The 25,444-nt window shown below is 35.2% G+C and overlaps 2 protein-coding genes across 3 annotated transcripts; both read right to left on the reverse strand.

Annotated features, from left to right (window-relative positions):
- Positions 1-2,725: 2,725 nt before the first annotated feature.
- LOC129003939 (arrestin domain-containing protein 2-like) lies at positions 2,726-8,941 on the reverse strand. 2 transcript variants are annotated; one of them, XM_054432288.1, is made up of 6 exons: positions 8,828-8,941; positions 7,396-7,542; positions 5,978-6,180; positions 4,939-5,112; positions 4,104-4,295; positions 2,726-3,648 (listed from the first exon to the last, which is right to left on the reverse strand). In XM_054432288.1, exons 1-6 carry the CDS (start codon positions 8,841-8,843, stop codon positions 3,331-3,333), a joined length of 1,050 nt encoding a protein of 349 aa, XP_054288263.1. In that variant the 5' UTR covers positions 8,844-8,941; the 3' UTR covers positions 2,726-3,330. The 2 variants fall into 2 exon arrangements, with proteins under 2 accessions (XP_054288263.1, XP_054288262.1); XM_054432287.1 differs by lacking the exon at positions 8,828-8,941 and adding an exon at positions 8,423-8,540.
- A 1,778-nt stretch (positions 8,942-10,719) lies between these two features.
- On the reverse strand, positions 10,720-25,444 carry LOC129002748 (GTP-binding protein 10-like). Its single transcript, XM_054430777.1, has 7 exons — positions 25,274-25,444; positions 19,839-19,980; positions 19,229-19,396; positions 18,498-18,716; positions 17,535-17,773; positions 17,092-17,215; positions 10,720-10,964 (listed from the first exon to the last, which is right to left on the reverse strand). Exons 1-7 carry the CDS (start codon positions 25,313-25,315, stop codon positions 10,729-10,731), a joined length of 1,170 nt encoding a protein of 389 aa, XP_054286752.1. The 5' UTR covers positions 25,316-25,444; the 3' UTR covers positions 10,720-10,728.

The raw sequence follows: 25,444 nt of genomic DNA on the forward strand, positions 1-25,444 counted from the left end.
ATCATTAGTCTATGATGACAGACAGCCACAGTGTTTAAATGAAAAGGAACAATGAAAAAACAACAATGCAGAATTCCAAATAAATAAACATTTTACTGAGTACACAAAGTCAACTCATAGATAAAGCCAAACATTTAGATGAGAAAAAATTGTAAAGATTTTGCCAGATAGCATGCTTATGTCTTTGATATAAATAGTTGCTATTGATCAGGTTTTTTTTAGTTCTCAGGTAAGCGATCCAAACCATGGGTGTCCATCAATATGGGCAAGGGGGGGCTCAGGCTCCCCCTATGAGACCCTACGTTAACCAAATTACAACAAATTTTAAAAATTATGCAAAAATAATAATTAATTTTCAAAATGCCTAAAGTAACTTTAGTTACAAAAATTTTTTTAAAATCAACCATTTTGTATAATAAGTTTTTTAACATTTTCTGAGGGAGGACCCTGAACACTCCTTATGGAACAGTTATAGATGGACGTCCATGACCCAATTTTTCGACCCCCTTAAATTTTTCTGGATATGTATGGGATAAAATTCATCTCTCCCACACCCAAGTCCATGACGCTAACCACTTGAAAACGCACCCACATATTATTATTGAGATCATACTGTATAAAGAATGTCACGTCTCGTTAAGATACTATTGTGTTTCTTTTGCTAAGCTTCCCAAATATAATCTATTTATGTAGTTAGATTATTAAAGTGTCTTTTGAACTTTGGTGTGAGATAAAAGATTCAATTCCATACCCTTTGACTTTAAGGAGTTTGAACTACTTTCTCTTAAAAGGCTATAATACAATTAAAACGGTGTAAACCATTTACATTAAAGTTACAGTTCTTAAGCACTAAATTGTTGATAGATTTTTGGTATTATGAAATGTTTCATAAAATGTTTAAACTGTAATGATACAGTTACATCTTGAGTATTCCACACTTCTAAGTAGTAAAGTTCTCAAGAATAAAAACAAAAACTTTTATTAGGTAGACTTGTAACAAAATGTGTTATCTAATAAAGAAAATATGAGTATTTTTTTAGATAGTTACATTACATTTAAGATTTTAACAACATCAATGAAAAGTTCTGGTTCAGAACTATTTTACTCCTACCAACACATATAATACTTACTGCACAGCAGTAAAACTGCTTGAAATGATAAAGTTATTAACAGAATGGTAAAGTTATGGTTTAAAAAAGTTTATTTTTATACCCCTTGTAATTATGATATACAATGCTGAAATATTATTTTGTTATATTTAATAACAAGAGTAGAAATTGAGTTATTACATCCATGTTTGAAGTGTTGAGATTTATCGAGCACTTAAAATGGTCGAGAATATGTATAGAGTGTAGACCCAACTTCACTCGCAACTTCAAAATTATTTTTCGCTACACTACAAAGACTAATTATTTTCTTAATTAAGAGTCGGTAGGAGCCAGTAATTTTGCAATGTTTTTGACCGTCAGCTAGCAGGCAAACAGTGTTGTCCTAGCGCCGATCAGCAAAAACATGCCTTCACGTTAAAGCATTAATCATGCACCATAAGCTTGATTACAGAGTAGAAAATGTGATGTAATTCTTAAATATATTTTCCTTGTAAATTGCTTTTTGGATTTTTTAAGCCGGGTTTTTTTTTTTAGTGGAGAGCGGAGAGAGGAACGCGGAGAGCGGACTCCACTTGTCTTAGGTAATTTAATGTTACTGTTTTCCTAGAAGCGGAGCGGACACCATGTTAATCTCTTTTCCGCTTTCTGCGTTCCTCTCTCCGTTCTCCGCTTCCGCGCCTAGGAAACCCCAGCTTTAGAGTTTGAAAAAAATCATAGATTGAGTCAATATATTTATGTAGTTTGACAAAATAATAATTCAAATTAAAAAGCATAAAGCAAACCACATTAGCTATATCATTAGCTTTAGCGATATCAATAGCTTTAAAATTAGATATTTTGGAACACTTTTATCTTAATAAACAATGCCGTTATATGTTTCAACCATTAACATTGCAGCTAAGGGAAGAAAATCCAAGCGGGCCGGTGGTCCTGCCGACTCTTAAAACAGACTTTGTATATTTCTTTATTACAGTTAGGAACATCACAAAACTCATAGAATTTTGTAGGTTATGCCTTCAATCTAAAGTTAATATTTACTTTGGTTGTACAGTTTTGCATGTTGAAAATTGAAATAGTTGACAAAACAATAACAAATCTTTGTTTGGTTACGTTGGCAAAATCCAAAAAAGATTGTGAACATTACATTCCCATAGTAAACATTATTTTTCCGTAGTAAACAATGTAATCATGAGGTTTTGCAGGTTAGTAAACAATTTAATCATGAATTTTTGCAGGTGATAAACGTGTAACAAAAACAGGTAATATTACGTTACTGTTATTAGTCCTGAAAATAGGTGTTTGCCAATACCATACGAATGTGGTTGTTCCCGTGCGAGACAAAGGCGAGTGTGGGATTACCATACGAGTCCGGTAAACATATTTCGGACGAGTGACATAAAATATTTTACGCCATACTACTCTAAGCTAACTTAACAATAAAAACCTGTACAAATCCTTATATATTCCCACCGACTAAAGGACTTACAACCTTCATCTTGTGTATTGCCTTCCGGATTACTTCATGAATTGTATACAAGAGGTTAAGTTACCTTGATTCTGTCCAAGTAATCCTCAAGGTAACTTAACCTCTTGTATACAACTTACAACCACTACTCATAACCTCAAGAGGGGTTATGTTTTAGTATATAACCACTCATTGGAGTCATTGCCAAATACAATCAGCTTATGTCCGTAAAAACTCATTTCAATAAAGCAGTACGTAATGAAACCCCTGATTAAGCTAGTGGCAAACAGCTGTTTTCTGGACTAAATCTTTGCGTGGGAAGTTTTTTAAAACAGTGTAGTGTGCGTAAACAACATTATAAGTACTTGTATCATAGATTACTCCCTAAGTAGATTTGTCATCCTTACGGATCAGCTGAAGCCAATTTCATGGTTACTTCCATCCGGTGCTCCTGGATTCACGTTTTTGTTTACAATTTGTTATTTCAATTATTTAAAATCTCGTTTAACCAAATAAAACAATCTAGTCATAAACAATTACTCGTCCCCTAATTATGTAACCAAACAGTTTAGTAAAGCACAAATAATGAAATCAACCCTAAAAGAAACAAAATTTTATCGACACTAGCGATCAGTGTCACGAACATGAACTAGACACGAGAAACAAGCTTCAAGTTTAACAATGGGTTGAGAAGTCTACTTGTGTTGGTTTGTCTATGATACTATTTAAGAATGGAAAATGTTGTTCTTAAGCAATTCAGACCTCAGATTGGTAAAGTTCTGGTTTCCCTTCTTCAAACGGCTGCAAGGAGATGCTGATACGATGAGTCGCCGCTGTGCTGTATACCTGATGGCTGATGCGCCTTGGTGGTGCTTGCGGCTTGGGCGGAGGCTGAATAGTGTAGCGTCGTCTGCGCAGGGGGACATTAGACTCTAGATTCTGCTGACTCACTCTGCGATTGGCTGTGAGAGAATGTGGAATCGGATCTGTTGGCTGCACTGGAGTTCTCGTTCCAAAAACTATCGGAATCTCCACTCCAGGTGGGACAGGAACACCAGTCAGCTTCCCGGAAACCTTGACATCGTTTTACAACCTTATATTATTCATATGCTAGGCAGATGCCGCATAACAGGTACTTAAACTCTATATTAATAGTAATAGTCAATACTGGGTACAGCTAGTTCATATAAATGTGTTGTCTACTTCAGTCTCTAAATGTCAATGATGTTACATAATAAGATTGCTACTAATGTAGCTAACACAGTGTCCCAACGCAATATTTATTTCATTCGATTTAAATACTGATAAATAATATATATTTCTTATAGGGGATAAGAAAACTCAATTCCAACAAAAATTCCTCTCTGGTGCATTCCTGAATCCAAGGTCTTCTCTTTGATGAGAAGTTTCAAATGGTATATTAGCTTAATTCTACAGCCACAAGGAACACGGTTGAATGAGCTACTCACACAGTGAACTGCAGTCTATCTTAATAGTCTAGTAATTGTTCTGAGCACATAAACACCAACCTGTATGCAGTATGTGACCAGTACAAGAGATGAGTTGGCTATAGTGGGAGTAAGGGAGGGAGAAGTAGACATTTGACAAACCCAGCTGTGGTGTCTGTTACTGCGTGTTGTCTTGAGGGCTTCAGTCTTCAAACACTGCTTGGTAACTCGGCTCACTGTCTTGTCGTCCAGATGTGCAAACACTGTAGTGACCTGTTGATCAATGCAGTACGTCCATTAGAGAGGGTAGTATTTTCTGAATTAGGAAACTATGATTAATTGCAGTTTTGCATCGTACACTGTTTTAGCATTGACAATAGTCAAAGGTTTTAGGTTGTGGACCCATGTCCAATTGATTATACGGTTCAAGACAAGCCGTCACAAATTTTTCACTAAAAAGAACGTAGTTGAATGAAAGTTCTATTTCTTCTCTTATTTTAGATATTCCGTAGAGGGAAAAAAACAATTTCCACAGGTCTCCTGGTAAGATCTAGACCCGGGAAGGATTCACTTTTTATTTTTGATGTCTCCAGAGGCCAAAAACAAGATCCGTTCAATTTCATATTATTTGATATCTATAAGAAAAACCCAATGAAATACCATTTAGAACAAAAAAAGTATCTTCCACTGACTTGTGTACATTTTGACACTTGGGTCATGGTCACAGTCATAATATTAATGAAACTAAAATGGGCTGTAAACAAGTAAAATGAATACAATTACAAGTTTTAATACAAGTCAAACTAATCTTTCTTGTAATTTTGTGCTTCTAAACCTTAAGTTAATAATTTCAGGAGGGAGCCTAAGTGAATGCACTTGCATTTTACAGTTTAAAATATAAATAATATTTTAATACCTGCTTCAAAGTACAAAACAGATACTCCAGTGTTTTGCTGGTCCCATTGCTGACCTCAACGACAACTGAAACCACATCTCCAGGGACGTAACAGGAGCGAGGTACGGAAGCTTTCAACTTCACTGGTCTGTTGAACAAACCGTACTTCTTGGTGACCTCTGAACTCTGAAGACTCTGTAAATCATACTTTAGAATCAAAACAATATAAATACTTGATGATAAACAACACACTCTGAAAATACTTGTTTGAAGATAAATAAAAACCATGTATTCTTCTTGAAAAAAAAAACAAACATATTGCTATCAACAAATCTACAAATACTACTATAGTTATAGGAATCAAAATCTGAGATCATATTTCTTAATATCAATATCCTTCTTAGTATCAAAACCATACTTTTGGTATCACAACCCCAAACTTTTGGTATATAGGGTCCCCAAAAAGAGACTGCTTTTACTTTTCCCCTATACCATATATTTTTTGTTTTGTTTAAATTTCCTGACAAACACGACATGAAGGATCATTGGCAAGACATTCCGACCTGAAGAAGTACTCCATTTTTGACAGCACAAAACAGCTGTAGTCGTTGTAAACTACAGCAAACATTAATCTAAAGCTGTAACCATTGACTATACAAAGAACTGTAACTTATTGGTTAATTCAGAAAATTTTCAGACGAATTTAGAGGCCATGTTTGGGTTTGGACTAAGCAAAATTACGTAAGGAAGTTTTTCCTTTGAGAGAGAAAATGTTCTTCACACTCCTATTTTGCTTTCTTATCAAGGGTTTTGTCCTGGGTTAAGTGACAACTCAGCGATTGAAATGAAACTCTCTGGTTTAATGACTCTTTCTATTTACAAAACCACAGCTTTCGAGGTAATGATTGTGCCTTGTAGCACTGAGGGCAGACCTCAACAACTTAGTGGTTCCCGGTGTTACTATGGAAGTCACTGTTCAAGCGCCAAATTCACCATAATTGGGCACCATAATTCACGGATGTCCTTATTACATCATGAAATATTTAACTATTAAGATTACCTGAAAGGCCTCGAAGATGTTGATGTTGACTGGGGCGACAAGGTAGAATGGTTTGCGGAAGTGCTGCGTGGATGTGGTTGAGTGAAGATGGACATGTAAGTAGTAAGTGATGTTGCCATAGGTGCTGACGTGAGAAGAGGGTAGGTGAGAAGGCAAACGGAGACTGAAAGGGTAGGTGTACACTCCTGGCTCCAGTTCTACTCCTGGAGGAAATGAATGTACAAGTTTGTACATCTGAATGGTATCATGGAGGTATAAAATTTTTTTGTTAACTGAGTAACATGACATAATACAGTACCAATGTATGATTCACATAAGTTTCTTCTGCTTATCACACATTCTATAAAATTTTCAATAGTGGTGATAAGTACCAGGGTGAGTAAAGAGCTTTCATATTGTTTAGTAAATTTTTCATGAAGGGAATAAGCTTAACGTTTTGTTTGTACAGTGGAACCTCGAAAACAAGTCACGCTAGATAAAAAGGGTCATTTGCAAATCCCCTTGAAATTATTTCACCCCAATTACATGTTATTAGAAACCTCAATAAGAAGTCAACCTTGATAACATGTCATATCAAATAATCCCCATGAGAAGAGTTATCAAGATTCTATTGTAATTGTAAATTAATACAGTACGGTATTCTTTGCACCGTGTAACTAGAGGGGCTTTGGCTATTAGTCTGATCATGCTTTTGTGAAGGGTAAAAGCTTGTCTTTCGAAAGTTGGATAGGAAAGAAAAACATCTCTTGTAGAAAAAGCAGCTAAATCAAATTAAGTTGATTTGTATTCTATAAAAACGGTATTAGATATCTGACACATATCTCCCTCTGGCTTGTCAAGAACCTTTATCATGGGTAAGCGGTGGGAGTAGCTATGATAAAAAATCACAGCTATGGGAAAAATCACAAATGTTGCAGTAGCCTTTAAGCCCTAATTATTACGGTGGTAGGGGTGTTACCATTTTTTTAGAATCATAAGGGTCATAAGATACTAAATTTTAATTAAAATCGGTCAAGCTGTTTTAAAACAATCCAAATTTTCCGTTATTTTATGGGTTTTCATGGATAAATCGCTACAAAAATTCAAACTTAAAGAATATTACAAATTAAAAGAAACACCCAGAGATATCATGAACCCACATACCAAATTTAATCAAAATCGAGCCACAGGTGTGGTCTGTAGCTCTGCACATACTCCCACACATACAGACAGTCAGACACAGACATCACTTCAAAAATCACTTTTTTGTGTTCAGGGGAACCCAAAATGCATATATCCACTCAAAACTCAAACTTGAAAATGTTGATGAAAACAATACTTTCTCCTTGTATAGGGGGGGGTAAAAAATTGTAACAAATTCAACATAGAAATAAGTCTACTTCGTAGTTGTGTACTTTTAAGTCAAAGATTCTACCAACCTCTATAACTTCTAACATCCAGTAAGTGATTAAACACGTCCAAATGCATGTCTGATTCTTCCACCTCCAATTTCTCACATTTATTATCTTCTCCCTCAGCAATAATGAGGCTAAGTGAAGAGACACCACAAAAATTTATTGTGAGATCTGAAAAAATAATTTAAATACTGTAATTCCTAGAATTGTAACTGTGCACAACGCTTACTTCTGGTATTTTTTTTTTCATTTAGAATTTGGTTATGTTTAATCTAAAACTGGTGACCAAACCTCCGTAGACACTCCCCACAGTAAGATTACAAATCTCAAAATTGATCCAATTCCACTATAGCAAAAGGTGTTGCAAGTCCCTCGATGAAAGTTGAAAATTTGTATGTATTGGGAAGATTAGTTCACCAATATTCAAATAACCCTTCTAGCCGAAAAGCTGGAATTGGCTTAAAAGGAGTACAACCACACTTCCACTAGCGCACAATAGTTACAGGGCATAACATGGTTAATCTATATGAGTATAAAAAACAAAATAATTTGAAAACGATATATGACGAATAATAAATCTGGAAGATAAGTTTAGAATTGTCACAATTGAGCTATGTATTGACCAACTTTGTTAGTGCAATATGCTGTTAGGTTTGATTAGTGACTGAGCAGTCTAAAGCTTTGTCTCCCCGGCCAGGGATCAGTGGGTTCAATCCCGTCTTGGTCAGTGAGGTGCAACTCATAAGAAATTAACCTGTCTGTGGCAAAGTTAAGTGAGGGAGGCTAACCTAAAATTAACATTGGATGTCTCAAACTAGAAAGTAGCTGGTTGAGCTATTTTTGAGTTGCTCCTCAAACTAGTCTTTTTTCCACATTTTTTTTTTACTTTTACTTTATATGTCTATTATAATCTGGTTTTCAACACATTTGGATTTGTGTGTCCATAAATTGGGGGGAAAGATGGGACAAATAGGTATAGGGAAATCAATAAAAAGGTGCACAAAAGGTTAAAACTCAAGACTTTTAAAATCTAACGCAACTTAAAACTAACCAAGAATTGTGCACTGTGTCGGTATATTAAGCACTACATCTCCAGTGATTGTTTCATCTGGATGATACACTGAAGAAGTCCTTCCAAACACAACTGATAGCATATTTCAAACCCAAACAACTACTGTATAATAAATTGAAACTAAACACAATAAGTAAAATAAACCTGTTTAAACTCAAAGAGACATTGAGTGTTTGTGTTTATGTCACAACAGAATAATCTTATCATGCATGATATGGCTTCACATGCACTTGACATAGCCTATCAATATCCTGACTGATAACTGATAAGCAATAGCAGATGGGGTTAATAATCTGTCATATTGAATTACGTATAACAATGTACGATAATTTGCAAGTAAGGAATATATTTTGTTAACAAGAAATGTATAGTTCTTTTACTTACTTACTCCCATGGCCATTTGTACCCCAAGTGGTACATGGCCTCACCAACACACTGCCTCCATGTATAGTTCTTTTAGTCCAAGAAATAAAAAGGGTTCCTAGGCTTCATTTTTTTCCAATCAGACCCCCAGACCCAACAAACAGTTAGGAATATAATTTCTTAAAATTCAGCTGAAACAATTAAAATCCTTATGTATCCTTATACTTATATCCTTATTGAACAATGTATTAGGATTTTTTGAAAAAAAAGGATAGAGTTCAGCTAGCTTACCTGAGAAAGTTTGAGTCCAGAGATAATAGATACACAATAAAATACCACAAAACATAACAATGATTTTATCCTAATGTAGAACTTCTTCATAGACTAGGTTGAATAGATGTTTAGGTACATAATTCATGTGTTAGGTTCTTATGCTAGTTTGTTTATAGTTATGTGATGATGTGGAGTAGTATGAGTGTAAATGAAGATACCTGGGCCCTATATATCTTCCTCTAGCCACTGCCATATCACGCACATTTCCTGTCGTAACCCAACTCTATTGCAAGAATTAATCTAACTCGTCAAAGTGCACAATATTACCTTAGCTGCCTATCACAGCCAGCTTTTATGTTCATAATGTATCTAATTATAATATAATGAACAGAGAAATATATATATATGGACTTATTCTAATTCGTGAAAAAGGTTACTAGACTTAGCAAATGTGAATTCAAAATTAGTGATAATAATTGCCAGACCACGACCTTTCGAGAACCTAATAAATTACATAATTGAATTACTATCTACCCTAACCTACACCCTTCCCCAACCCCTACTTCTATTAGCTAGACATCTTAGGCTACAGTTACTTATCCGGTTAAGTTGTACAGCTCCGGGCACTCGACACACACTACTGGTCTCTTGGCTCGCTGCGCGTGCCTACCCGGGCCGACTGCGCGCGCATCCGCGTCACGTGACTTGCGCTATTGTAGCGACTCGCTACAGTTAATAACTTTTCTGATAGAGAACCCATAACGTCTTCATAACAAAATGTTAGGGTAGATATTTTTGTTAATGGAGCCTGCCTAATTTCAGTATGTAGCCTGAATCCTAATTCCCAAGAAAACGAAAAGTTAGTGGCTTTTTGTTAGTTTGGGCCCAATTACTGGGCCCAATTATTTTTGATCATTGGTATTCAAACAAATAGTCCTGGCTATAGAAACACTAGTTGTTGACAAGCCCGCGGTTTGAAAGTGACAAGAGATATTGGCACCACTCTCCCCCTTCTTTCCGATTCCGGGGGAATCTTTTCTTCCTTGCGCCCCCAACTATTTGTTAAAACCCCTTGCACCCCTAGGACAATTAACTAAAGCTGGCAAGGTTGTTGACTTAAGACAGTAACAAAGCTATATATATATAGGTTGTCTCACTCCATTCTATTCATCGTTTATTCATATTCAGGTTCAGAATATGCAATATTGTCTTCCAGCTTTGGTGAAGAGATATTGATAACTGAAATAATACAATAGTAATCCTATAATTATTACAAATTATGGTTTTATAAACTATTAATAATCCTGATAGGTAGGATATTTCTGAAAATTTACCTAAACATGTTAGAATTTAGTTGGTCACTTTCAAATAGGGAACTCATCGCCCCCTTATACCTTGCAGGAAAATAGATATCACAAAATCAATAAATATTGTTTTAACAACGTCGAACAACATGGTAAATAGATGTATTAATCTATTGCTTGCTAAGTTATCTTTTTTAAATTTTAATCGAAAACTACTTTTATTTGTAACGTCTCACGTTAAATTACAGGCAGAATACTTATAAGGGGTTACTAATTTCAAAAGTACAACAGTACCTATTTTTTATTACAATTTATCTTACACAATATACACAGAGATTTGTCTATTTACACTAAAGTAGGTCCAAATTCTGTCTGTTTTCTCCTAAACTTATGCAACAACTCTCTCTCTTTTTCTGCCTCGGTTTCCACTTCCGAAGCTGCCCAATCCAACGCTCGGCGAATCTGTCTTTTGCACTCCTCTAGTTCTTCATAAGTTGCGTCTCTTGCTGATATCTTATGTATGGATACAAACTCAAAAGGGCGTTCAGGTCGAAACTCCTCCGGAAACTTATGAAGCACACCTACAAAAAAGCGATATTTGAAGGCGGAACTTTGGGACCAAGGAAAAGTTCACAAAACATAACAGTAGGGAAGCTACTAAGTTAGTTTCCTCCAATAAAAACTGTAACGAGCCTTTTTCCTAGGGGGGTAAATATTTGCTATTTGACCGCGCACCTATTGCTGGCATCAGCAAGCGGTGGCGGCGAACCTGGCTAGCGCCCTTTGACCCGGCTTATCAGTTCGGATAAGCTTGGGTATCCCGGGACTACTGGATAGCCGAGCAAGGACATTCTAGTCGTGGATCCCGGGCAGTGAAGAGCGAGCGTGTGTCTAGTGAGACGTCCAGTGGTGTACGTAGAGAGGAGTGTACGTGACAGTGGTGTCGGAGTACGTTGGTGGTGTGATCGCGCCGAGTGTTGGTGTAAGTTGGGTACAGACCCACTATCGGTGAGTGGACGACGTTCCTTACATTTTGAATTAAGAGTTGATAGTTATTACTGTTAAAACGCGATACTGATTCTTCTAAAAGGGGTATACTTTTTAAATAATCTCAAGAAAACATAGTACAAAAAGAACTTCAATTTTAATCAGACATAACTATTCAAGACCAACTCTAACAATCAATCAAAAGGAAAACACTAATAATTGCAAAAATGTAAACAAATAAAACATCTGATGAATTAAATTAATACATAAATAATCATCTAGAGACAGTCATTTTCAACATACTCCCACCTTTTGAGTCTTAAGTTTCCATTGTTTAAAGACTCAAAACACATATTATTGTAATAAAAGTTCAGTCTTTTTGGTAACTTAATTTGCTTTCCTCGTTTTCTAAATTTAACTTTATTTACAACTTTTCCATTTGAACTTTCTTTATCTTGCACTTCTTCTACTTCTTTTTCGTTTGAACTTTCTGAGTTCAAAATTGCTACACTTGATGATATAGACTTTTTAAATTCATATCCAAAAGCGTCTTCATCACATATCTTATTAATTTCAGATTCCATCCTGACAGTTACAGGATCCTCTATATTAGGAATGTCTACACTACACTTGTCAGAAATAGGTGTTAACAAAGATGTAACAGTCATTACACTTGATTCACACCTCACTCCTTTTAAATTTACTTTCCCCATTAACACCCAACCAAGTAAGGTTTCCATAGCAACTAAATCATTCGTCAAAACATGACGTTTCCCTGTAAACAACTTTCCACCAATATCAGACCCAATCAAAACTTCAATTGGCCCTTCTACAGTGTCAGAAACATTGATACCAAAAGACTGCAGTTCATTAATCCAAGGACCCGCTTTGATTGTTGAAACATCATTACATATCACATCTTGATCCAACACTTCAAAGTTGCAATAGTAAGCATTACACAAATCACTTAACCTTACTTTATAACGATTGTGTTTTACAGCATTTGTTACTGATCCACCAAACAATGCATGATTAAGGGTTTCTTTTCCAAATGATACATACCCCATTTCTTCTGCAGTTTTCTTCAAAATGTAGGACCTTTGAGAACCAGAGTCAAAAATGACACGTGCTGCTCGTTCTTTATTACCTCCTCTAATATTCACACGTACAGTTTGTAAAAATACTTCAGAGTGTGCATTATTAGCTAAATTACTTTCACAAGGTACTAAAGTGCTATCATTAACATAATTTACATTAGATTTATCTTGAGACTTGTTACACATTACTGTTGCATGTCGACCATTGCAAAGAGAACAGTTTAGTCGAACATGACACTTCTTACTAACATGGCCATACTTTGTGCAACGATAACAACATCTGTTACTTGACAATAGGTTTACCTTTTCTAAATGTGTCAGATTACTACAACTCTTACAATTTTCTGTCAAATGTTTTTCACCACAAAAAATACATTTCATAGGGGGTTTACCAACCTTTTGGTTGACAAGTCCGGCTGCAATTGGTATTGATTCCATTTTGTCTCTTAAGAATGGTTTGGATGACTTACCCAATTGTCTCTTCGAGTCCCCAAAACCTGAGGTAGCAAGTGAAATTCTTTCCTCATTTGTCACTTCAATTCGCAGAAACTTCAAAAGCGCATCGAGTCTATTCTTCAAATCAGCTTCTGGATCAAAGTCGGGATGACGTTGCCACGCCCTTAAAAGATCCTCTGGCAAACACGACTCAACTAATGGGTAAAGAATAGCCGCACATTTATCAGTAGTTACTCCTAATGTGTCAAGAGCTCTGATTTGACATTCTAATTTGTCAAATAAAGTCGAAATCACTACCTTTTGTCTCAAGTTATTGAGTAGCAGCTTTAAAAGTTCTCGAACATAGACTTCTATCAAAAGATCATCCCTTCCAAAACGACTTTTTAAACTCTGAATAGCATCTCTATAATTCTCTGATGTAGCAGGATAGCTATCTACAATTTGTCTCGCTTTAGAATTTGGAATAGTGGCCTGAACTAAATAGTGGAACTTATCAACATCATCAATAGAGGGATCTTCATCTATCCTCTTAAAAATTCCCCAAAAAGGAAGCCATTCTTTAAGATTCCCACTAAATTGTACTAGTTCAATCTTGGGAAGTCTAAGCTTAGTCTTTAGATTTGAACTTCCACTCTTAGCTGAATTACTACTGACCAAATCGTAATCTCTAGAATCATTCAACTTACTTTGTACCAAAACATTTACTTGATTGTAGGTTTCCAAATAACTATAAGCTTTAGACACTTCTTCTTCAAGAATTGCTTCACTTTCCTCAAATTGAAATAAATGGTCAGATATCTTTGTGTCTAAATTCTTTAACTCTTCATAAATCATACTTACAGTTTGAAGCCTACCTTTTAATTCATCTAAGTGAACCGTTTCCTGTGTAAGTTCATCCTTTAAATGGTTCACTAGTCTTGAAAAGTTTGCCCTAACAACAGTTCTATGTTTCTTGTTCTTATTAAATTCTCTAACATCAGTTTCACTCATCATACTATCCTGTCACGGTCGCCAAATGTTAAAACGCGATACTGATTCTTCTAAAAGGGGTATACTTTTTAAATAATCTCAAGAAAACATAGTACAAAAAGAACTTCAATTTTAATCAGACATAACTATTCAAGACCAACTCTAACAATCAATCAAAAGGAAAACACTAATAATTGCAAAAATGTAAACAAATAAAACATCTGATGAATTAAATTAATACATAAATAATCATCTAGAGACAGTCATTTTCAACAATTACTAAAACATTCATCTCTGATTTTATTGGTTGAGTTGTAACCGTGCTGGTCAAAGCCTGACGGTAGTTAGGATTTATATTAGTCAGGAATAATATTAAAGTATATTCCTGACGGTTCTGGGCAGGTGCTAGAGCGCAAATAATATAATTTATTGACTGTAGTAGTTATTATTTTGCGTTGTACCAAGAGTTAGTTATATTACTAATAACTCTGAGGCCCGACAAACCTAGGCTGCACGATTTAGCGTGCGTAGTTGGAAACACGTGGCCAGTAGGCTAGTAGCTAATATTATTAGCCGATTAACAGAAGCCCAGCTAAGTAACATAAAGTTGGTAGTAGCAGTAGCAGTAGTAGGGTTGTTATTGTTTATTCATTTGATTATTTTAATTTAACCTGAACAGCTTGTTTGGTAGTCCAACACGTTATCTTGGTAGCTTGGATAGCGGAGTACCGGCTATCAGATAATATATTTATCTAGTGTTTGGAACGTATTTAATATTTATTTATCTGCTACTAAGTAGCTCAATATTTTAATAGTGCAATTGCCTTTTAGTTTTGCTTGTTTGGCTTGGTATTTATCGAGACCAGCTACTAGTGGTGTAGTCACTCTACCTATAGTGTACTTGTATATTATTATGTGGTACGATTATTGAGTGAACTGTTTGATTCTTAGCTTGGGCAACATAAGCCCAAATGTTGAATGATGAATGATTTTCAATGTTGGGGTTGGCATTAGAGTTGTGTATTGGATTATAGTGGCCTAGTAGACCCCGCCTGGTGATAACACGCGTTGTGGTTTTTATTGGCAAGTCGTCGTGTAACTCACCGTGTTTTAGGCACTCTGGGCTTAACTATTGGACAGTTAGGACTAAGCCCGAGTTGCGTAGTCAGCAACGACCCCCTAGGAGTGTGGAGAATCGGCGTAGGCCTGGTAGTGATTATTGCACGTTTGTTTTGGTGACTTGTTTTTGACTTGTTCACAGTGCCTGTGTATGAGCCAGTCCTATACCGGTTAGACCCGGCTTTTGGCCTAGTGGTTTCCCTGACCTTATCGCAGACCCTGGAACTTTACCCAGCCATTGTAGGCTGAGCTATCCCCGGCAAACGGTTGCGACTGCTGCACTAATAATTTTTTTCCAGTGCAGAAGATTTTGTCGCAAAACTATGACTTGACAGTGGCTGTTTACTGTAAATAGTGTAAGTAAACCACTATCTGTTTTATGATTGGTATATCTAGAGCAACATAATAGGGTAAATTACTTACATGTCAAAACCATGAGTTGGTTAATACATAATGCAATGAGCGATCTCATTTTATTTTGACAAAAACATAATTGAATAATTACTAATAGAAGAATCCATCAAGGTTTCAAGAATAAATACAAATGATCAATGAAAAACTCTGTAGTTAGATTACAGTCCTATTAACTACTATTGAAGACTATCATTACAACACATCAAGCCACAAGTCTATTGTGCCGTGTGCGTCACCGTTATGTATACATACTCAGGGCGAGCAAAAACTTAATGGCCGAAACGTATCAGCTGTCAAAGGCAAGAGAACTAAAAAGAACTAGCAACCCAAAATCACTCTTGTTTGTTTGTCTGCCATCGGCCTAGATCTAACTGGAACACAGCTCCACAGCCAATTAATCATAAGTATTTTAATATTAGTAGTTAAATTATCAGGTGAATCAAATAGTTATTATGAAATAGTTTAGTCTTTAGTTAGGGGTTGCTGGGGAGAAACCCAATGTAGTTTTTCAATTTCAAATGTCGGTTTCTCCTTAAGAGGAACCGGCATTCAGCTTGTTAAAACAAAGTAAAAAATTCACATGGTTTTAAATTGTTCAATTATTCTCTGCTGTCAATCCGAGTAATTTATTCCCAATTCCATCAGATTTCATATTCCACAGTTAGTTCATTAATTAGTTAATCATGTCAACGCAATTCTTACATTTTCAGGTAGTGGTTCAGTTATAAGATTTTCATGTTATAAATTTGTAAATCACAGCTAATCAAAAGCTGGCTTAGGGTGTTTGTTTACGGCAATGGGCACGACCAACCTCAGAGGAAAACCTTTCTTTTAAAATAGACAGTTACAGCCCTTCCTAATTCCTCAACCTCATAGTTAATTTATTATATATTTCCATGTCCCAGGCCTCACCTATCCACACCACTCTTCCATTATTCCACAGACACACCCCACCAATTTTAATCAGTAACAACCAGTCACAAATTAGCACCTATCTCTCCACGATTGATTGACTCCTCTACCGAACAGTATGAAAGACCTGATGGGAAGCATACTGCGGCAAGAACTGAAGAAATGCCGAATCAATATACAATTTTAAGGCTCTTTGGCAGCTTGTAACTTAGTTAACTCCATTGAAATACAACATGATAGAAAGGTACCAATGAAACCTAAAATAGTCACTTAAAGAATATGAATGTATTAGTACGAGCAAATGCTTAGAGGGAAAGGGATGTGCATGAAAGAAAATGAAGCAGTATACAAAATGGGGAAATAAAATCAATTAAGATCCCTTAAAGGTCTATCAAGAGTAAAACAAGGTTGGACAGAGCTAGGTATCAAGATTACAGAAGAACAGCTGTTTAATAAGACAGCTTAAGGGGGATAGAGGGAAAAGAACAAAGTGTTTGGCATCCAAGAAAAAAGATTTCCTGAGAAAATGGAATTACAAGGTTACGAGAAATATAGAGACAAGAGGAGTGACATGACAGATGGTGGAAAAAGAAGGAGAACTGTCAAGGTGTAGGAGAAGACAAACCTACATCCATGAATAATAAAATGGAAAAGATAATACGTATCTGTAATATTTGTTTATACACTGAACAAATACAGCACAGAACGACTCATAACAAAAACAAATCAACTAAATTAAATACAAATCACATACGTGTCAAATCCATTGCTGCCTCTACTACTTCTTTGCTTGTTTCTTCTGCATTTGGGGTGTCCATTTTATTGATAAGTAGCATGGCAGGCTTATCTAGCAGAGGTTCCTTGTATAGTTCTATTTCCTGTAACATTGTGGACAATCCTTCAGGTTGGCTAACATGGTATCTATATTATAAGATATATGTGGTTCCTAACTATGTATACATACTGAATTGACTGGTATGAAATTTTTAATAAAGATAGATCATGAACCTAGCCAAAACATAGCTTATATTCATTTTCATCACTCCGTAGCCAGGCTCTGTACGGCGTTTGCTCTTCATCATGAAAGATCCATTCTGGGGACCCCTGACTCTACCCACCTTCCCTGAATTCCCTTCCCAGTCTTCACTGACTTAAAAAATCCACGGAAACCGTAATTTATTAAAGGACTACACATACCCGGTTGAGCAACAAGATCGTCTCAATACAGCTGCGGTAGCGATACTTGTGGCTCAACTGAAAGCCTTCAATGTCCACCACCACAAGCAGCATTTTGCTGCGCTCCACATGTCGGAGAAAATGGTGGCCGAGGCCGCAATTGACGTGAGCACCTTCTATCAGACCAGGCAGATCTGCGAGTGAGATTACTCGGCCGTCGTGGTACTGGGTCATGCCTACCGTCGGCCTCATTGTGGTGACTGAAACATAGGTGTGGCTTATTTTAACCTTATTTCTAACTAATTCTTTGTTACTGTTGACGTTTGATTGAATAAATTATTAAGGAATGCCCTTGATGCTAGGAATATATTAGGTGCTTTTATCACAGGCCCCTTTGATGCATAATGGATAGATAATGTGGCAAATGCCACTGATATACCAATACCACATGTGTTAGTTAAGCAAAGCAACATTACGGTTATTTAAATTATCACTTATTTTAGACTAAAATTATAAATACTTTTCATCAAATAAAAAAACATACCAATTAAATGTAGTGTTTATATTTCAAACTTCTTAGATCATTACTGTAAAATATTTAAATAATGATGGAGACCTAGGGGTGGGGTGGACTGATTGAGTCAAGTGTCTCAAGCAAAAATATTTTACTTTTGATGGTTCAAAGCTGGCTTTCCATTCACTCATTGTCCACTCAGGTTTAGCTTGTAAAATAGACTGGGGTTTTTATGTTGCTAGCCTAGTGGTTGGAGTCTCAGACTATGTTGCGGGAGGGACCAAATTATTCCGGCAAATTCATAGCCTACATACTTCAAAGTTTAGGATCACTCTCCTTGTTAAATAATATTACATACAAAATGAGACTGGTATGAAGACTAAAAAAGTGTTGTCTTTTAAAAATTATAACTTATGTATGAAACAGGTTATGAACCCTCCTACTGAATTACGTATATACTTAACACTCACAAGGATAGCTGGCGATTTTCGGGGAAGCACGAGATAGTTTGGAGAGCAGAGTAGATTTCCCTGCGTTTGGAAAACCTACAAACGCTACGTCTGCTATGAGCTTTAGGTCCAGGCGGATGGTGAGGGATTGACCTTTGGACCCACAGAAACCCGTCGTAGGTCCTCCTCCCGCACCTCCTTCTGCAACCATGACCATATCCCCCTCCTGGGTCACCTCCCCTGCGGACAAACATTAAGATGTCTTAGGAAAAATGTCGGCCTTAGTTATTAACAACTAACAAGTCTACAAGATCGCGCCACTCATCCTACACTCATCTCCATTCATACTTGGCTTAAAATACCTGAATTCATATGGTCGCCATTTCGGATTAAAGTATTCAAAGTATATATAAACATAAGTATATACATATATATAAAGTATTAAGATCTTCATAAATACTAAATGATACTAGGCTTGAGTAAAGTAGTTGTTTTGTTGGTTAACCTATTACAATGCTATTACATTGACTTATGTTTACAAAAGTAAGATATCCTACCTATAAGGACCAGGAACAGCTGTAGAAAATCTTTACTAAAAAGCATAGTTAGAAAAGCCAATGATTTGATTTCAAAGTAAAAAAATGTTTGAAAAATTTAGGCTAGTAAAAATGAATAACTAAATCTTTGAACTTGAAAGGGTTAAAAAGATAGAGCTAGTAAACGAATGAGATCAAAGAGTTTTGGTGACTTACCCAGCTTGTTGTTAAACTCAGTCATGACAACTACTCCAGGAGGACACTGAATGACAACGTCGTCTGCTGATCTTCCTAGAATGCATCGAGTTGAACTGTCCTGACCCGTGGACGCCTTCACTTTGTGATTGTCTTTCATGGACATCTTAAGATCCCTTAGAGTCATTCCTAAGAAAAGTTACTTTGAATTAGTAACAAAATAAACTTTAACTGGTCTTTTTTACTAAGACCGGTTATGTACAAGAATGAACTTTACAGTACTGACAAATTGTAGCAGCACCTGGATAGCTGAAAATAATGCTCCCTTTCACCTTTTTATACTGACTGAGCACCAGCACCCTTTGCTCACTCATTGCTTGGTAACTAGAAATTTGATTTCTAGATATTTTGATGGAAAAAACATGTTTAAAACTTTTTAACTCATCCTTTCCATACATTCATTAATAATAATAAAAATCTCAATAAAAACGCTTCATTGAGATGTTTAATTTAATAAAGTTTTAGCTTAATAGACTATAGGCCTAAGTTATAAATCAAACAATCTAGCTTTTCAAAAAACAATGTTAGGTTATATGGAATAAGATTAAATTAGCCATTGGTGGAAACATACCTTCCTTAGCTTCTACAAAAACTCTGCCTCCTCTTCCTCCTACACCTCCATACTTGGGATGACCCATCCCACCTGCTCCACCTTGGACATGGATTCGTAAAGAATCAATGAAATTGTGTTTTCTTTTTTTAAGTTTCTGGAACTATAAGAAATTTTTATTAAACTTTTGGTAGGTACCATTAAAAAATCTTAGAAACCATAATACAGTGTGATTGAAAAGTCCCGGAACGGTTTAATATTAAAAAAAAATAATGCAGATAGAGCTAAAATACTTGGTACAAAGTTACAGGGCATAAAACTCTATTTTAACACATATTCAGTGACTCAATAACTCTTCAGGGGGACGTCCCACAATGAGTCAGAAGAAAATCTTGAATGGAAGCATAGGTCAATATGCACATCAAATTAAAGGTCTTTTTTAGTAGAATACAATGCCGCAAACCACACTTCAAAAGGTTGATCCTGCGCAAAATGACAGTTGTTCAAAGATTCATTTAATTTACATTGCTATTATACGCTTTCTCCTCAGGGGGCACAGCCCTAGGAATCGGAAGAAAATTGTTAACGAAAGAATAGGTCAATATGCACATCAAATTAAAGGTCTTCACTTTTAGATTACGATGCCGTAAATTCAAGTTCAAAAGAATGCCTGAGTAAAAAATGGCAGTCGTTCAAAGATTCAAAATGGCGGATTCAAGAAATCTTTGAACATCTGCCATTTTGTGCAGGATCAACCTTTTGAAGTGCGGTTTGCGGCATTGTATTCTACTAAAAAAGACCTTTAATTTGATGCGCATATTGACCTATGCTTCCATTCAAGATTTTCTTCCGACTCCTTGTGGGCCGTCTCCCTGAAGAATTATTGGATCACTGAATATGTATTAAAATAGAGTTTTATGCCCTGTAACTTTGTACTAAGTATTTGAGCTCTATCTGCATTATTTTTAGCGAATTTCCCTATAGGGAAGTAGCTATTACCGTAGGTGGCACGGTAAGACCCAGGCCCGGGACCGATTTACTTTTTCATTTTGATGTCCCCAGAGGCTAAAAACACCATTCGTTCAAATTTTTATATATGTACATATATATAGACTTATATATATACGTCCGTGAACGCGATAACTTGAGTAATTTTTGTCCGATTTTGATGAAATTTGGTTTAAAGGTGTAACGTGGGATAAACTTGAATGAGTTCGCGAAGCAGCATGATCGGACCATGGGAACGGGGTTTTACAGGGGGTTTTATGGGGTAAAAAATGGTTTTTCTCATTTTTGACCCTCAAAATACAAAATTTCTCTCTAGACCTTTTTAAAGAGCTTAAAAAAACAAATAATTTAGTATATTAAAGTGATTTTGTACGGTTATTGGTAACGAAGAAAATTCAAAAAATTGTAAATTTAAAATTCCCATGTTATTCTTATGGAGAATATTTTAAATGTTGTTGTTTGCTTGTTTAGTTTATGGATATATTTTGATCAAACTTGGCAAATTTATTTATTTTATACTAAGCTATGAATATTTTACTAAAAAATACATTTTATTAGTTTCCTTGTAGCAGAAAACCTAGGTACTCAGTCTTATGTTATTTAAGTAGATTTATTTAAAAATCAACTCAGACAAATGGAAATTCGCTTAGTATGCGGGTTTGCTGCGGCGGGGGTATTTTTAATATTTAACCGTTCCGGGACTTTTCAATTACACTGTATAATAGGCTTAGCCAGAAGATATTGTACAGCAATGAACCATGTAATTTAACTTTAAACTAAATTTTTGTGAAATGTCATTGGCCTACAATAATTCCTACTGTCTGGGAATGAAGTTAGATGATGGTAAAGCAAAATGTAGTACTATTGATGGACTAACAAGTTTCTGTTTTAAATAAACTTAGAAAAATGTTGTTTAAAGTTTTCGGCATATACTTATCTATAACCCCACTCGGTGTATATGTAAACTAAATTTGCTCCCCATGTATTTGTTATGGGAGTTAAATTTTGTTTTTCTTTTCAGAGTTCGTTTTGCTCTTCTACCTGACCGATTTTCATAATTGAGGTCTTAAATTGAAGGCATACACGCAAAGATATATATATTTTCACATCAAGCATCAGCCATCGAAGTAAATGCATCGGCATATATTTACCTACTGTATTATTTGACCGAAAAACATAATTTGATTCATTTTCAAATTCTTACTTCAATTTAAGATGTATTTCACCAGTTATAATAATACAATCCTATATATATAGGTCTAAGAACCTTCAGTGAAATATCGGCTTTCATTTAAGCTACTGTATTAGTTATTCAAATCGGATGAGTTTCAAGCAAACGCAAAGAAAACAACCAACATAAAAATTATTTTTTATACCTATGGTTTTTCTATGACTAAAAATCAATAGTTTCAGTATTATTATTATTCATGTATGTTTTAGACTCAAAATGATCAGTAAATTATACTGTATTACTGTGCTCATCAAAAATCATAAATTTGATAAGTTCTTGGATAGGCTATATTTATTTTAACGCTGCGTAGCAGCATGGGTCCTCTAGTCGCTATTATTTTCATTGTGTGCGCAATCTCTTCGAGGCATCTTAGTAAAATTACAAATGCTAATAAAACATACTACGAAAACACAAAACATCTTCATTACATTTTAAACAAATAACATTACAATATTTTTACTTCCCTAAAAGTTCCCTAAAACATCGATAAAACATAGGCTACTATGAAAACACAAAATCCTATACAAATGAAGATATTTTGATTTGATTTGAGTTCCAGGAAGAACCTGCGATATAGCCTATTACTGGATGAAAATTTTATTCAATATAGCCTACCAATAAATACTTCGGCTTTTTAAACAAGTGGAGGGGTAGAGTTCCGCAGAGAACCAACAATTTTTATCTGATAAAATATCAGTTAGATATCGATTAAAATATTCAAAGCATTTTAAATTGAATGTAAGATAAATATTCATTTTCTGTAATGGGTCTATTCTTTTAAAGTAGAACGCTTGTAAAGCTGTGGCGGTTAGGTTAGTTCAGTTTAGTTTATGAAACTCTTGAAAAAATAGTACAAATAAAACTTTTATATAGACGTCTTAGTAAACTTATCTATTTAAAAATAATAAGTTAGTATAATAAGTTAGTAAGGATAATAAAAAGTCTAGAGACCCCCTGTCAACTTTTTAACGGGCCAAACTAGAAAAACTAAACTCTGCACACCTTTATGGCATGTTATGAAGTACTTTTTGAGCATAACCGCCACTTCGGATACATCCCCAAATTGGGGGAGTTCGGGGGAAACTCAAAAATGTCAAATGGTTAGACCCATCGAGTGACCCCTCATTTTAAAGGTTCTTATACAAAGAAAACCAACAACGCAAACTAGGGAGGTTCTCTATCTCAACCCAGTAATAAATGACAGTCAATTGAAATTCTCAGAAGTGGAATTTAACTTACAGCTTTCCAAGTCTGAAGACCCCCTGTAAATTTTTTAATGGCTAGGGTTGCCATATGGTAATGTACAAAAAAGAGGAGATTTTAGCTGGCGGCCCCCACTATAATAGTGGATAAAATTTATCGGGCTAGCAAAATTGTAGCCTCTATAGCCTACCACACCTAGTACCTAGACCAAAAATATTATGACAGAAACTATGGGTCATGAACCTAAACATAAACAAAATGTTGTCACTGGCCTGAAAGTAAACACGTTTTTGTTATTATTTAAATGGAACTGTCAAAAAACGTCCAGTTGTTACCACTATTAGTCTATAGACATTTGGGCCAGTGACATAATTTGTTTATATTTATTAGTTTATACCGTTTCTGTTCAATATGCGTGCTACACAATGTCAATATTCAAACGGTACACGAAAATATAAAATGTTGCATCGCTTGTCACATCTCACTAAAATTAATGAATAAACCGAATAATGGCAACAAAACGCTCTCTGTGTGCTAGGCTTGTAGTGAAAATCGGATACCTTCGCGGACTGGTCGGCAGACACCATTTGAAGGACTGGGAGCAATGAAACAGATGATAAAGATAAACTAAAGACGTTGCTGGCTAAAGTGAAACCAAGAAATAGAAAAACGTTAGTAGAGTACAAGAGTTGCATTTTACAGTTATTGCATAACGATATTAGCGAACGCAAACATTTATTTTATTCCAAAAGTTCTATTTTATAATGCATTTTAAAAGAGAGTAAAAAAAAGGAGATTTCTCACTTTTTGCAGAAATCCCCCGGAGCTAAATTTTGAACGTCAAAATCCGGTAATCTCCTGGGAAATCTGGGGATATGGCAACCCTAGTAACAGCTCACACTAGAAAGACTAAACTCTGCACACCTTTATGGCATGATATGAAGTACTTTTTGAGCCTAATTTCTACTTCGATTGCAAACCCTTAATGGGAGATTTTTGGGGAAACTCAAAAATTTTAAATGTTAAGCCCCATCGAGTGACCCCTCATTTTTAAGGTCTTGGTAAAAGAAAACTAACAACACAAACTAGAGGTCTCTATCAACTTAACCCAGTAAAATATGGCAGTCAATTGAAATCTTTAGAAATCAGAATTAACTTACGTACAATTTTCCTTATGAATATCAATTGACTGTCATATTTTACTGGGTACCTAAAATAATGAAATAATCGATATACCGAATAATCTATAAACTTATATCGACATTTTTCAATCGAATGAGTGTAGGACAGATACTAAAGTGCAGCCGAGTAGCCCAGTTTAGAAACTGTACCCAGTTTGGTTGGGTTGTCACAGTTTAATTTTATAATTTATATAAATTAGCCTAGTTAAAAATATTGATTAATCGATTTTTCAATCAATAGTTTCAATCAATATATTATACTAGTGGCTTGTAGGGGCACTGGCCCCTATAATATTCTAGTAATTATTTTGTACAAATTATTAGTCTCATGGGTTACCCTAACTTGAATAATTGTTTAACATTTGTATATATTATAGCCTAATATGTATGATAGTTATTACATAGCTGCATTAAGCATTTTGATGTCTGCTCTGTTTAAAATAAAAATTCCAAAGGACTGTTTATGCGGTGTGTTTATAATTTAAACTTTCTAATCGTAATACAACTAAAGAACATTTTCAATATTAATCTTTATGACAATTAAATACATATAAATTTAGTTGAATATAGACAAATTCACTTCGAAAAAACACATAGAGATAATGTCATCCTCCAAATTGTAAAATGCAAAAACTCTCTGTTTTACAGTATCCATATTAAAGTAGATTCCTTGGTCTTTATTTGGTTTTTATAAATGTTCACAGCACATGCTATTGACCTACCTAAGTTAAGTTTTTAACTTATAACTGCACTGCAACCTGAAACCATAGATAAAACATAGCCTACGGACTATGTTTTATCTATGAATGCTGCAACCAACCTAGTACACTTACCGCTTTAACACTTTCTTTCAAAACAGAGCTTAAGATAGTCATTATGATTTATTCACTATTATATTCGAATGCAAGTAGTCCTTATACTAAGAGACGCCTAATTTATTTTACTTTACAGATAAAATTCTTCAGAATGAGTAAAATTCTTCACAGTCACAGATAACACACAGA

Source organism: Macrosteles quadrilineatus, unplaced genomic scaffold (genome assembly GCF_028750875.1).
Source record: "Macrosteles quadrilineatus isolate MER2022 unplaced genomic scaffold, UCM_ALF_1.0 Scaffold_9__3_contigs__length_116548681, whole genome shotgun sequence".
NCBI lineage: Eukaryota > Metazoa > Arthropoda > Insecta > Hemiptera > Cicadellidae > Macrosteles > Macrosteles quadrilineatus.